The sequence below is a fragment of the Rhipicephalus sanguineus genome, chromosome 4 (assembly GCF_013339695.2).
Source record: "Rhipicephalus sanguineus isolate Rsan-2018 chromosome 4, BIME_Rsan_1.4, whole genome shotgun sequence".
Classification (NCBI taxonomy): Eukaryota; Metazoa; Arthropoda; class Arachnida; order Ixodida; family Ixodidae; genus Rhipicephalus; species Rhipicephalus sanguineus.
This window is the reverse complement of record NC_051179.1, coordinates 3,252,227-3,266,141: the sequence shown is the minus strand read 5'-3', so window position 1 is coordinate 3,266,141 and position 13,915 is coordinate 3,252,227. Positions and strand designations below refer to the sequence as shown.

The 13,915-nt window shown below is 50.9% G+C and overlaps 1 protein-coding gene across 1 annotated transcript in view; it reads left to right on the top strand.

The window, feature by feature from the left end:
• LOC119389297 (monocarboxylate transporter 12) overlaps positions 1 to 13,121 on the top strand; it is a 130,382-nt gene extending 117,261 nt beyond the window's left edge. Inside the window, exon 5 of the mRNA XM_037656506.2 lies at positions 12,962 to 13,121. Coding sequence (XP_037512434.1) covers positions 12,962 to 13,104 — 143 coding nt within the window. The 3' untranslated portion in view covers positions 13,105 to 13,121. The remainder of the gene's footprint in view (positions 1 to 12,961) is intronic.
• Positions 13,122 to 13,915: the final 794 nt, after the last annotated feature.

Sequence of the window (13,915 nt, the reverse complement as noted above, 5' to 3'; positions counted from 1 at the left end):
TTGAAATGGCACACGTGCCTATGCTACCTCGACGACGTCGTCGTTTTCGCCCCGGACTTCTCAACACACCTTCAACGCCTCCGGCAGGTTTTGACGCGCTTGAGCGACGCCGGGCTACAACTGAATCTCAAGAAGTGCCGATTTGCAGCACGGCAGCTGACGATACTAGGATACGTGGTGTCCAAGGACGGCATCCTCCCAGGTCCAGCCAAGCTTCGGGCCGTGACAGAGTTCCCCAAACCTACGTCCGTCAAAGAACTGCGCAGTTTCGTAGGACTATGCTCCTACTTTCGGCGCTTCATCCGAAACTTCGCGACTATCATATCACCGCTGACGAAGCTCCTTGGAAGTAACGGGCCCCTCAATTCGTGGTCGTCAGAGTGCGACGACGCTTTCGCAAAGCTCCGTCGTTTGTTGACGTCTCCCCCCATTCTACGCCACTACGACCCTACGGCCCCTACAGAGGTACACACGGACGCCAGCGGTGTTGGCCTCGGTGCTGTCCTTGCGCAGCGCAAACCTGGGTTCCCGGAATATGTTGTCGCATATGCAAGTCGTACGCTTACTAAAGCCGAGACCAACTACACCGTCACGGAGAAAGAATGCCTGGCAATCATTTGGGCCCTTACAAAGTTCCGACCTTATTTGTATGGTCGCCCGTTTGATGTCGTGACCGACCATCATGCACTGTGCTGGTTGTCGTCATTGAAGGATCCCTCAGGCCGTCTTGCCCGTTGGGCACTTCGCCTGCAAGACTACGACATCCGCGTGCTGTACCGCAACGGACGTCAGCATGCTGACGCCGACGCCCTGTCGCGCTCTCCCTTGCCTGACGACAATGCCCACAACTCAGCGTCTCACTTTGTCGTTTCTTCCATCGATATTCACACCATCGCTACCGAGCAGCGCAAGGATCAATGGATTGCCTCACTGATAGACTTGCTGACTGATCCATCGGCCACACCATCCACTCGCTTTTTGCGTCGTCAAGCCCACCATTTCGCCGTTCGCGACGACCTGCTCCACCGACGCAATTACAACGGCGACGGCCGCCAGTGGCTACTAGTAATACCCCGCAGTCTGCGTTATGACATATGCGAGTCGTTCCACTCTGATCCGCAGTGTGCACACCCTGGGGTATCGAAAACCTACCACCGCATTCGCCAACGTTACTTTTGGCGAGGGATGTACCGCTACGTGGAGAAGTTCGTTCGCTCCTGCATCGATTGTCAGCGCCGCAAAACTTCAACGCACCTGTCGCCAGCAGGTCTGCAACCTCTACCTTGCCCTGACCGACCGTTTGGGCGCGTTGGCATCGATCTATATGGGCCACTTCCCCTGACGTCCGCTGGTAACCGCTGGGCCATCGTCGCTGTAGACCACCTCACGCGATACGCTGAAACTGCTGCCCTCCCTGCGGCTACAGCGAGCGATGTGGCCTCCTTCCTGCTCCACCGATTCATGCTGCGTCACGGTCCACCCCAGGAGCTGCTCAGTGATCGAGGCCGTGTCTTCTTGTCGGAAGTCGTCGAAGCCATTCTCAAAGAGTGCAACGTTGTTCACCGGAAAACTACTGCTTACCACCCGCAGACGAATGGCCTCACCGAACGCTTTAACCGCACGCTCGGCGACATGCTCTCGATGTACGTCGCCGCCGATCACACAAATTGGGATGCCATTCTGCCTTTCGTCACCTACGCCTATAATACCGCCCCGCAGAGCATTACAGGTTTCTCGCCCTTTTTCTTATTGTACGGCAGGCACCCGTCGCACACCATTGACACAATCCTTCCCTACAAGCCGGATCGATCTGAATGTGCGCCTATTTCTGCCACAGCCAGACTTGCTGAGGAGTGTCGCGAGCTCTCCAAGACCTTTACTACGAATAGCCAAGAGCGGCAGAAAAGTATTCGCGGTGACACCACCAGTTCTGCGTCCACGTTCCTTCCTGGAGCGCTCGTATGGCTCTCGGTCCCTACCACTGCACCTGGCCTCTCTTCCAAACTACTGCCCAAATACGAAGGCCCCTACCGTGTCGTCGAACGCACATCCCCGGTGAACTACCTCATCGAACCCACCGACCCATCTTTGGACATGCGCCGTCGAGGGCGCGACATTGTCAACGTGGCGCGCCTGAAGCCCTACCATGACCCGCTCATAGTGACAAGTTGCTAGGTCGTCAGGCGGCTCCCTTTTCGTAGCCGGGGAAATTGTAGCGAAGCATTCCTACTCAGTAATGGGTCGTCCTGTCGAGCGCCTTCCAGTGGGTCGTTCTCTTCTCTGAGAGCACGCCCCTCGTGCAGAGAGTCGGCCCCGCTTTGACTGTCGCTGCCGTGCGCCGTCGCTGAGTGCCCGTTAATAAACGTCTTGACAACACTAACATGTTCAAATACAGTTTTTTCTGATATGTACGAACGCTGGAATGATGTACCTGGTTCGGTTCGTGAAATGAATGTATCTGATTTTTGGAGGCGCTTGTATGATATTAGTGTTCTATTTCTCTCATTTTTTACCCAGTTGCACTCAACAGGTGGCGATATCTGCTTTTGTTGAAGCAATTATTGCGATATTACTGTATACATTCTTTCCTTTTGTATTCATGTACACCACTCCTGCAGAAGCCCTGCATTGGGCTGCAATATTTGAAAATAAAAAAATAAATATTATGACCGATATCTGCTGCACCATGAAGTGTTAGGTGCGGTTTGTTGTGTTAGAGGGTATTTTAACTACAGACAACGTGCAAAAGCCTTCTACACAGTGCTTTATTGCAATATTATGACCGATATCTATCACATCATGAAGTTTCAGGTTTGATTTATTACTTCGATAAATGCTGTAAAATATGAAGTGTAAACATGTACTGGATGCACCAGCATATTCATGATAATTTTAATGGATTTTCTTGTGTAGGTATATGAGCCTGGTGGTTTATAAACCTTGATGCTACTTCATTTCCTGCTTTTTAGAGCCTTTAGAAAGTTTTTTTAGGTGTTAAAAGCTTCTGGAACAGGACGGGCCCTACGATATCTTCACCAAAAGCGCTGCTCGCAAATTTGCTTTCTGAGCCATTCCTAGCAACGATTATGCAATCAATGTACGGACACCATCATATACCACTCATTTCATTTCACTGAAATTCAAAGAAAAGATCTCTTGCACATCCCACTACATGAACCAAATGCTGTATAAGTCAATTATAGGTCAATTATTCTTCGTTTTATAGACCTGAATGATTTCTTAATCAAAACATCACGCTGTGCAAGTAAACAATAAGCAGGTATCTGAGTATGTTTTGTGCACTGCCTGGAAGTGTATAAGGCGTGAGGATAAACTGTTTAATTATGAACTCGATGTGTATTTTGTGGTGAACAGTGCATATTCATTTATTAGAAAACCAGAAAGTCAGGCCATACTTCCATTGCTACAGTTTACCTGCATTTTGTTGCAAGAGGGGACATAAGTAACTGTGAGTTTCCAGTAATGTTGGTTTCTTGTTTCCATGCTACTAAAAAAACTTTGAGTTAGTATGTATGCTTGCTCCAGGATTCGAACTTCTCAATGTTGGCCCATGTAATAAACTATAACTCATTAGGCAGCTAGAATATTAGTCACGGTGACACCCGTGGTACGCGGGAAAGCCGTCTTCTTGTTATTGTGAAAAGTATTAGTCGTTATGCGGCGAATTTTTAGGGCACCTCGTTTGGACTTTGCAACAAACGTCTATTTCCTTTTTTTTTCGTAACTAAAGTACGTGCCAAGAAACGACGTCAAGCCCACCGACGGTGCGGGCGACGTCGCTCCCGTCCGCTTCTTTTTAGCAGCAACAGGAGCAGAACCATTTTCATGAACGGGATGATTATATTCGTGTTGGGCACTAATAGCATGGCCGTGAACAGGCGTCAACAAGGCGATCGCACAAGCGTTGGCGATCTCGCAAACATCGTTGGCTGTGTCCCGTGATGCAGACGTGAACTTAGCAGCGCACGCGCCGATGTCGATTACTTGTGCATGCCGTGGTTGTTACTTTGGTCATTGCGATGTTAATTACTTCTTAAATAGTCAAAACACTGGTGGGTGAAGCACAATCAATGTTTTAACGACAGTCTAATTCGCTTCGATTGATAACGCACCGTTCTAGGCTGTACATGGACAGTTTTAAACGAAAAGATCAAGCAACACTGTGCCTCTGCCAAAAGCGAGCGTCGGCGCGGTCGACGCTTGCCAGTGGTTGCACGCCCTTTTCCTCCACGGGGCGCGCCGCGACGCATTTGACGCGTGGAACGCGTGCCGGCGCTTGCCAGTGGTTGGGCCTTAAGCAGCTCGAAGCGTCCCGCGTCAGACGAGCTGGCGTAGGTGCGGCGCCCGCCGCACCCGCTCTCGCGCGCCGCCTACGTCACAATTTTGCGTGGTCACGTGGCCAGCTGTGTTTACCCGGCCTCCGGAAGTAGTGCTGCCTAACTCGGTGCTCTTTGAAACCGAAACTGCGACTGGTCGCTCTAAAAACGTCTCTAAATAAATAACCGTCGCGCACTCGCGCAAACGAGGTTTGCAGCCGTGATAAGTGGATCATAAGCTATCTATTGCAACAAAAAAAGAACAACGTGCAAAATTTTTGTGTCAGTGCTCCTTTAAGCTACTGTATATCTTGAAACTATCTCATCAAGTGGCCAAGAAAAAACAGTCATTATACTGAAATTAGGTTAACAAATATAAATACGGTTTTCGCTCGCGTTCGTTCGAACATGAACGGAAACCATGACCTGCATTTATGTTTCGACAGCTTTATCATGTATGCTGAATAAATTGCGCAATAACGTACTGCTGAAACATGTCGCACATGCAGCCCGCGATGCAGTGGAACACGCTTTTTCATTTGTCATAGTTCTCAAATACTGAGCGCAAATGCAATAAAAATGAACTTACCTTCAAAAATGACAGAAGCCCGTGGTTTACAGTATCCGCAAATCCACAGAAAACTGATCGCACATCAAAGTAACCACGCCCGTCCCTCGAGCATAGAAGAAAGGAAGTTGCGAGAGCGTCCCGCGCACAAGCTGATGAGTGCATTTTTCCGCACAGAATCTTACGGGACTCTAACCGTTAGTCAGCGTAACAGTCGCTCCACAGAGACATACTTTCATTCGGGTCCACAAGTTTAACACGCAGTGAAGTATAGTTTCTTCACAGCTGCGTTTATAGCATCCATGAATCACGACACAAGCACGAAATATAGCAAAAGAGTGCATGACCGGTGAGCTCGACCGCCCATGCGAAATCGGCGAGCTTAAAGGGCCCCTGACAGCCGATTTTTTGTTTGTGACATTTATGTTGTGATAAGTAGGTCTATGTCTTGTCATCACGGAATGACCCCGCGAATGCTCCTACGTGATGTCTAATTAATCTTAGCAGCGTTAATTATGGTCATTTTTAGTGTTGGTTCAAAGCGCGCGCCGAAAGAGGATAAGAAACTAGCGCCGCGCCGCGGCGGTCGCGCCTCCGGGCACGCGTGATGACGTACGCTCGGTATTGGGTGACGTCAGCCACGCGCTTGTTGAGCTGCCAGCTTGGAGAAGTTCGTCTGCTCGTCGAGCACTTGGTAGACGATGTCATCGCTGTCAGACGCAGATTTGTGGCCCTACTCATCGTCTAACGAGTCCGACGACGGTTCGCAAGTGGCAGACGCTGAGGTTGCGAATGTTTTGAACGGAGGAGCCTGGCAATGCAGCGGCTGAAACCGAACGCGTCTCCTTGCCGCAAGGATCGCGGCTGCACTTTTTTCTAGCGCTCCGATGCGTTCGCCGATAGTGGACTCACTGTGCGTTGCTTTTTTTTGTTGCCACCCGGCAGTTATTATTATTTTTTTTTACAAGCGTCTAGTGCTGACAGCACTGCTTAACGCCGTTGAAGAACGGTGAGATGCCGTGAGCTGGTGTATCACTGGCGCCTGAAATATGGTAGCTGCGTCTTAGTCGAAGCAGCTGTAGTGATATATAAAGAAAAACATGAGTATGATAATAAATTATAACGATTCCAGTTCACTACAGACGCCGATTAGACACCGCAGTTGTAGGTCCTCACCTGAAAGCGCTTTAATTCTTTCTTCTAATGTGTTGACCTGCAAATATTAAGGACGAAAATTATCCCCAGCGTATGGTCCACTGTTCGATCTCACGCACTCGCCGCGTGCAAGTTGCTTAAAATTACAATGAAATTATTCTCAATCGCGGGTACAATTACGTGTGTAAGTTGTTTGAACCTCCTGAAACAGCCGAGTACGATATTCACTGGAAGTTAGTCGAAGCGAACGGCATACACGTTCTCTGTTAAACGCGTTACACAGTTTTATTTGGGCATCCGCAGCAGCTCTGCGGACGCAGCCTGCCAGCCATTCCCAATGACAGGCTGCGTCCACATATATGTAGTGGGCGCTCAACTGAAACTGTCTATTAATGCACGGCACCGCTACAACGACGCGGAACGTGGAGAAATGCACACAAGAAACGCGCGCAAGCGCCTACAGCAGAAGGGGTGGTGCGACTAGAAAAAGTTGCACTGGCGACTCCTGGATTTTTCTTCGCCAAGAGGAACGCCTGAACCCACCCGTTCGCGCCACTAGGAAGTTGGTTCTAGTTCACTATATACCACAGTGCACCGCGCGTGTTTCTGTCTGTGGCGTCGACAATACTTGCTTTACCTCTGCAACGTCACAAGGGGCCTACGTCTACGTCATACTAGTGGTTATGTTGATAGGAGTTCAAAGTTCAGATGAGCACTCAGGCTTACTTTAAAACCGAATTAAAATATCTTAAAGGCAACGCTCGTCACTCATAATCGGTCAGAAGTGCCCCCGCATGCAGGACTATGAAACAACACAAGCATCTCGCGTTTCCAAATTCGGTGTCAGGGGTCCTTTAACTGGCATTGCAGAAGCAACAGCCGCGCGAATAGATACAGTCAGCGTTAAGGCCTTCGTGAGGAAGTTAGACGGTTATCACTGCGAGTAAATTACAATAAATTACGTAAAGTTTACAAGTTAACGAACTTTGAAGTCTTCATTATTTCTGATGCAATGTAGACACCACACGCCTTTATCCTTTTGCGCGTTACTTTATTTACCACAATGAGAGATGGCGTGCGCGGGCTCGAGTTCAAATTTCAATTCGTGGTGGTTCATGCATGCCCATGCATGCATGCGCCAAGTGGCGCGCGATCCACTGCTGGGAGAGAAAATGTCTTATAAAGAGCGTCTTCTAGAGGTCACAAACAAGACGTTTTTAAAACGTCGAAATTGGTTTAGAATCGAACAAACGTCTTGAAATATACGTTCCAGACCAAAATGGTCCTAAAAAATGCGTTTACTAGACATTATCAAAAACGGATATGATACGGATTTTCTGTGACGTCTTTAAGACGTCGAAATTAGTTTAGAATCCGTTTTATCCCATTTATCCCTACAACACGTTTTCTAGACCATGTGTGCTACCTGGGTAGCGTAGACACGCGGGGGAAGGTTCGGACGACTGAGAAGGGCAGAGCAGGAGAAGATAGCCAGATCGCTAAAAGACTAGCAGGGAGGGATACCTGCCATTGGCCGGGTAGAACGGCGTAGAGCAAATTTCTCCCCTCGCAGTGAACCACTAGCGTAGACAAGCGGGGGGGAGGTTCGGACGACTGAGAAGGGAGTAAATAGCCACATCGCTAAAAGACTAGAAGGGAGGGATTCCTGCTATTGGCCGGGTCAAACCGCGTAGAGCCAATTTCTCCCCTGGCAGTCAAGCACTAGCGTAGACACGCGGGGGGGGGGGGGGGGGGGATCGGACGACTGAGAAGGGCAGAGCAGGAGTAAATAGCCAGATCGCTAAAAGACTAGAAGGGAGGGATTCCTGCTATTGGCTGGGTCAAACCGCGTAGAGCCAATTTCTCCCCTGACAGTCAACCACTAGCGTAGACACGCGGGGGGAGGTTCGCATGACTGAGAAGAGCAGAGCAGGAGTAAATAGCCAGATCGCTAAAAGACTAGAAGGGAGGGATACCTGCCATTGGCCGGGTAGAACGGCGTAGAGCAAATTTCTCCCCTCGCAGTGAACCACTAGCGTAGACACGCGGGGGGGAGGTTCGGACGACTGAGAAGGGAGTAAATAGCCACATCGCTAAAAGACTAGAAGGGAGGGATTCCTGCTATTGGCCGGGTCAAACCGCGTAGAGCCAATTTCTCCCCTGGCAGTCAACCACTAGCGTAGACACGCGGGGGGGGGGGGGGGGGGTCGGACGACTGAGAAGGGCAGAGCAGGAGTAAATAGCCAGATCGCTAAAAGACTAGAAGGGAGGGATTCCTGCTATTGGCTGGGTCAAACCGCGTAGAGCCAATTTCTCCCCTGACAGTCAACCACTAGCGTAGACACGCGGGGGGAGGTTCGCATGACTGAGAAGAGCAGAGCAGGAGTAAATAGCCAGATCGCTAAAAGACTAGAAGGGAGGGATTCCTGCTATTGGCCGGGTCAAACCGCGCAGAGCCAATTTCTCCTCTGGCAGTCAACCACTAGCGTAGACACGCGGGGGGGGGGGGGAGGTTCGGACGACTGAGAAGGGCAGAGCAGGAGTAGATAGCCAGATCGCTAAAAGACTAGAAGGGAGGGATTCCTGCTACTGGCCGGGTCAAACTGCGTATAGCCAATTTTTCCTCTGGCAGTCAACCACTAGCGTAGACACGCGGGGGGGGGGGAGGTTCGGACGACTGAGAAGGGCAGAGCAGGAGTAAATAGCCAGATCGCTAAAAGACTAGAAGGGAGGGATTCCTGCTATTGGCCAGGTCAAACCGCGTAGAGCCAATTTCTCCCCTGGCAGTCAACCACTAGCGTAGACACGCGGGGGGAGGTTCGCATGACTGAGAAGAGCAGAGCAGGAGTAAATAGCCAGATCGCTAAAAGACTAGAAGGGAGGGATTCCTGCTATTGGCCGGTTCAAACCGCGTAGAGCCAATTTCTCCTCTGGCAGTCAACCACTAGCGTAGACACGCAGGGGGGAGGTTCGCATGACTGAGAAGAGCAGAGCAGGAGTAGATAGCCAGATCGCTAAAAGACTAGAAGGGAGGGATTCCTGCTATTGGCCGGGTCAAACCGCGTAGAGCCAATTTCTCCCCTGGCAGTCAACCACTAGCGTAGACACGCGGGGGGAGGTTTGCATGACTGAGAAGAGCAGAGCAGGAGTAGATAGCCAGATCGCTAAAAGACTAGAAGGGAGGGATTCCTGCTATTGGCCGGGTCAAACCGCGTAGAGCCAATTTCTCCCCTGGCAGTCAACCACTAGCGTAGACACGCGGGGGGAGGTTCGCATAACTAAGAAGAGCAGAGCAGGAGTAAATAGCCAGATCACTAAAAGACTAGAAGGGAGGGATTCCTGCTATTGGCCGGGTCAAACCGCGTAGAGCCAATTTCTCCTCTGGCAGTCAACCACTAGCGTAGACACGCGAGGGGGGGAGGTTCGCATGACTGAGAAGAGCAGAGCAGGAGTAAATAGCCAGATCGCTAAAAGACTAGAAGGGAGGGATTCCTGCTATTGGCCGGTTCAAACCGCGTATAGCCAATTTTTCCTCTGGCAGTCAACCACTAGCGTAGACACGCGGGGGGGGGGGGGGGAGGTTCGGACGACTGAGAAGGGCAGAGCAGGAGTAGATAGCCAGATCGCTAAAAGACTAGAAGGGAGGGATTCCTGCTACTGGCCGGGTCAAACTGCGTATAGCCAATTTTTCCTCTGGCAGTCAACCACTAGCGTAGACACGCGGGGGGGGGGAGGTTCGCATGACTGAGAAGAGCAGAGCAGGAGTAAATAGCCAGATCGCTAAAAGACTAGAAGGGAGGGATTCCTGCTATTGGCCGGTTCAAACCGCGTAGAGCCAATTTCTCCTCTGGCAGTCAACCACTAGCGTAGACACGCAGGGGGGAGGTTCGCATGACTGAGAAGAGCAGAGCAGGAGTAGATAGCCAGATCGCTAAAAGACTAGAAGGGAGGGATTCCTGCTATTGGCCGGGTCAAACCGCGTATAGCCAATTTTTCCTCTGGCAGTCAACCACTAGCGTAGACACGCGGGGGGGGGGAGGTTCGCATGACTGAGAAGAGCAGAGCAGGAGTAAATAGCCAGATCGCTAAAAGACTAGAAGGGAGGGATTCCTGCTATTGGCCGGTTCAAACCGCGTAGAGCCAATTTCTCCTCTGGCAGTCAACCACTAGCGTAGACACGCAGGGGGGAGGTTCGCATGACTGAGAAGAGCAGAGCAGGAGTAGATAGCCAGATCGCTAAAAGACTAGAAGGGAGGGATTCCTGCTATTGGCCGGGTCAAACCGCGTAGAGCCAATTTCTCCCCTGGCAGTCAACCACTAGCGTAGACACGCGGGGGGAGGTTTGCATGACTGAGAAGAGCAGAGCAGGAGTAGATAGCCAGATCGCTAAAAGACTAGAAGGGAGGGATTCCTGCTATTGGCCGGGTCAAACCGCGTAGAGCCAATTTCTCCCCTGGCAGTCAACCACTAGCGTAGACACGCGGGGGGAGGTTCGCATAACTAAGAAGAGCAGAGCAGGAGTAAATAGCCAGATCACTAAAAGACTAGAAGGGAGGGATTCCTGCTATTGGCCGGGTCAAACCGCGTAGAGCCAATTTCTCCTCTGGCAGTCAACCACTAGCGTAGACACGCGAGGGGGGGAGGTTCGGACGACTGAGAAGGGCAGAGCAGGAGTAGATAGCCAGATCGCTAAAAGACTAGAAGGGAGGGATTCCTGCTATTGGCCGGGTGAAACCGCGTAGAGCCAATTTCTCCCCTGGCAGTCAACCACTAGCGTAGACACGCGGGGGGAGGTTCGCATAACTGAGAAGGGCAGAGCAGGAGTAAATAGCCAGATCGCTAAAAGACTAGAAGGGAGGGATTCCTGCTATTGGCCGGGTCAAACCGCGTAGAGCCAATTTCTCCTCTGGCAGCAACCACTAGCGTAGACACGCGAGGGGGGAGGTTCGGACGACTGAGAAGGGCAGAGCAGGAGTAGATAGGCAGATCGCTAAAAGACTAGAAGGGAGGGATTCCTGCTATTGGCCGGGTGAAACCGCGTAGAGCCAATTTCTCCCCTGGCAGTCAACCACTAGCGTAGACACGCGGGGGGAGGTTCGCATAACTGAGAAGAGCAGAGCAGGAGTAAATAGCCAGATCGCTAAAAGACTAGAAGGGAGGGATTCCTGCTATTGGCCGGGTCAAACCGCGTAGAGCCAATTTCTCCTCTGGCAGTCAACCACTAGCGTAGACACGCGGGGGGAGGTTCGGACGACTGAGAAGGGCAGAGCAGGAGTAAATAGCCAGATCGCTAAAAGACTAGAAGGGAGGGATTCCTTCTATTGGCCGGGTCGAACCGCGTAGAGCCAATTACTCCCCTCGCAGTGAACGACTAGCGTAGACACGTGGGGGGGGGGGGGGGGGGCGGTTTGGACTGTTCAACACCATCCCCCGAAACTTTTCAGTTTTGCGTGTGTATATGTATAACACACATATACAAACGAACGCACTAACATAAAGTATGGTTGAACCCTTCCCCCCCCCGTGAAAAAAATTTCTGAATACGCTACTACAGTGAACACCTTAAAAGTAAATTACAAACAAAACACGCGTGCACATCCCCTTTTTCTTCCTTGTTTGCGCTTCACTCTCCTTTCCGCTGATGGCTCTCCGCAGTTTCGCACTCGCCAACCTCTCGCGCCATGTCAGCGGGGCAGCGAATGCCCGCCGGTGTGTCCCATTTTTTCTGTATCTGTGTACATGTTGCGCGTTTTAACAATAAACCATCAGTTGGCAGTCAGCGCTAGTTCTGTGTTCTTTCTTGTCTGCGTCTTCTTCGCGCTGTTTTTTAACCATGGATTCTTACTAACTGGCTCGCATTCACTCGCTTTTAAGTGTCCCACTTCACTGCTGTAAGCGGTTGTTCCCGGAAATTGGTTGAACAAGAGGACTAGGTTGAACCGCATAGTTCCGAACAGCCAGTGTTTCGCGGTAACATGAATAACGGTCACAAACTGCACCCGGGAGCGAAACGTGAGGCTAAATAGTGTTCATATAAGCGGCGATTTTGAAAATAGGCATATATAGGCATTATGGGTATTTAGGCACAAACGCCAAAAAATAGGCATTTATAGGCACTGTAAAACTCCTATAAAAGCCCTTCTTAACCTCTAATTAATGCTCTTACATCAAAATGGCGCGATAGGAGCGCAAGAAACAAAATAGGCATTTGCCTAAAATACGGTCTCTACTCATGACACACCCTGACGTGTTCACATCACACTTCCGGAAGTAGTACACCCAAGGAGAGCATTGAAGTCAGTACACAAACAGAAACATTCCAGCCGTCGCATGGCGAAGCTGTCGCCCCTTTGGTCAGGCATTACATGTGGCTCCTAAGTTTCGGCAAAAATTTCTGTGTTGTCTCTTTGTTATTCAGGTCAAGCCATGTGGATTCCGCGCGGGGGTATGCTCATTCACGGCCGCGCTGAAACGCTACGGTAGCGTTCCAGCCCATTCCACCCGTCCAAAACGCGTATTATCACAACTGTGCTGGAACGCAAGCAGCGTTGCAAGCGCTGCTGCTGCTGTCAGTGCTGTACATGAGAGGTGGGCAACCCGCAACACAATATTATGCACGGCGTCAGGACTCCTCGTTCCTTCCCCTTCTCACTTCCTATCTGAAGGCCGACATGGCAGTTTTGCCTTGAAATGGGGTTAGACAGGAACAGAGTGCGTCCAGTTGGCATTATAGCTTGTGTCTTCGCACAGTGAGGGCCCAGTTTCCAACCTCGCCGAGGGAGTTTATTCATTCACTTCCTCCTCTCTGGTCACGCGATCTGTTTTAGGGAGAAGGTCCGCCAAGACAGATGCGCTGTAAAGGTGCTTGAAGTTGATGTTGTCGGCGTTCTTCTTTTGCCAGGCTACTACAGAGACAAGCGAGGCACGTACGATGGCGTTCTCCACGTGGTGGGAGCCTGCTCTTTCGCTTTCGCCATTGTCTGGACAGCGCGGATCTACCTTCAGCGAGCCAGGCCGAAACGTCTCAGTCGGGGAATACAATAAACTGCCTTTCCGGAGACCTTATCTAACAAATGATACGGATTTTGCTTGCTCATTTATTTACCAATACTACACCAGTCGAGCACGTTCGACAGAACAGTTCGATGTACTGAGCCATCATGGATGTTGTGCAGTCGCAACGGAAAAAATTAGCGCAAGTGACTCGTGCCCGGAGCAGCGAAATTGCGACACGCGGTGTTGTTGTTCCCGAGCACGCCGATAGCGAGAGTCAGGGGCGTAGCCAAGGGGGGGTTGGGGGGGTTCAAACCCCACCCCCCCGAAATTTTTCAGTTTTGCTTGCGCACACACATACACGCACACATACAAACGCACGCACGAACATACATAAAGTATGGTTGAACCCCCCCCCCCCGAAAAAAATTTCTGGCTACGCCCCTGGCGAGAGTGCCAAGCACATTCCATTTTCTAAAGCAGGGGCGGCCCGGCAGCACGCAGCCAGTATCGCTGTTGGCCCATTCGAAAGCGTACATCACAAACGCTTCTGCTTCGCTTATCGGCCGACGTGGCTATGCACATGGTTTTTTTTCTTCGCAAATGTTTTCAGCAAGCGTACCTTTATCGCAGCTGACCCGAAAAAATTGCTTTTCCCCGGGCAACCCTGCTTTTGAAAATGGAATGTGCGTGGCACTCTGGTAACCGGCGTGCTCGGGGACAACAGCGCCGCGTGTCGTAATGTTGCCGCTCCGGCCCGCAGACGAGGCCCCCTAGGGAACCATCGCCTCCTCAGGATCAAATAAAGTCAGTCAGTCAGTCAGTCCGGCCACCAGTCACTTGTGCTAATCATTTTCTGTTG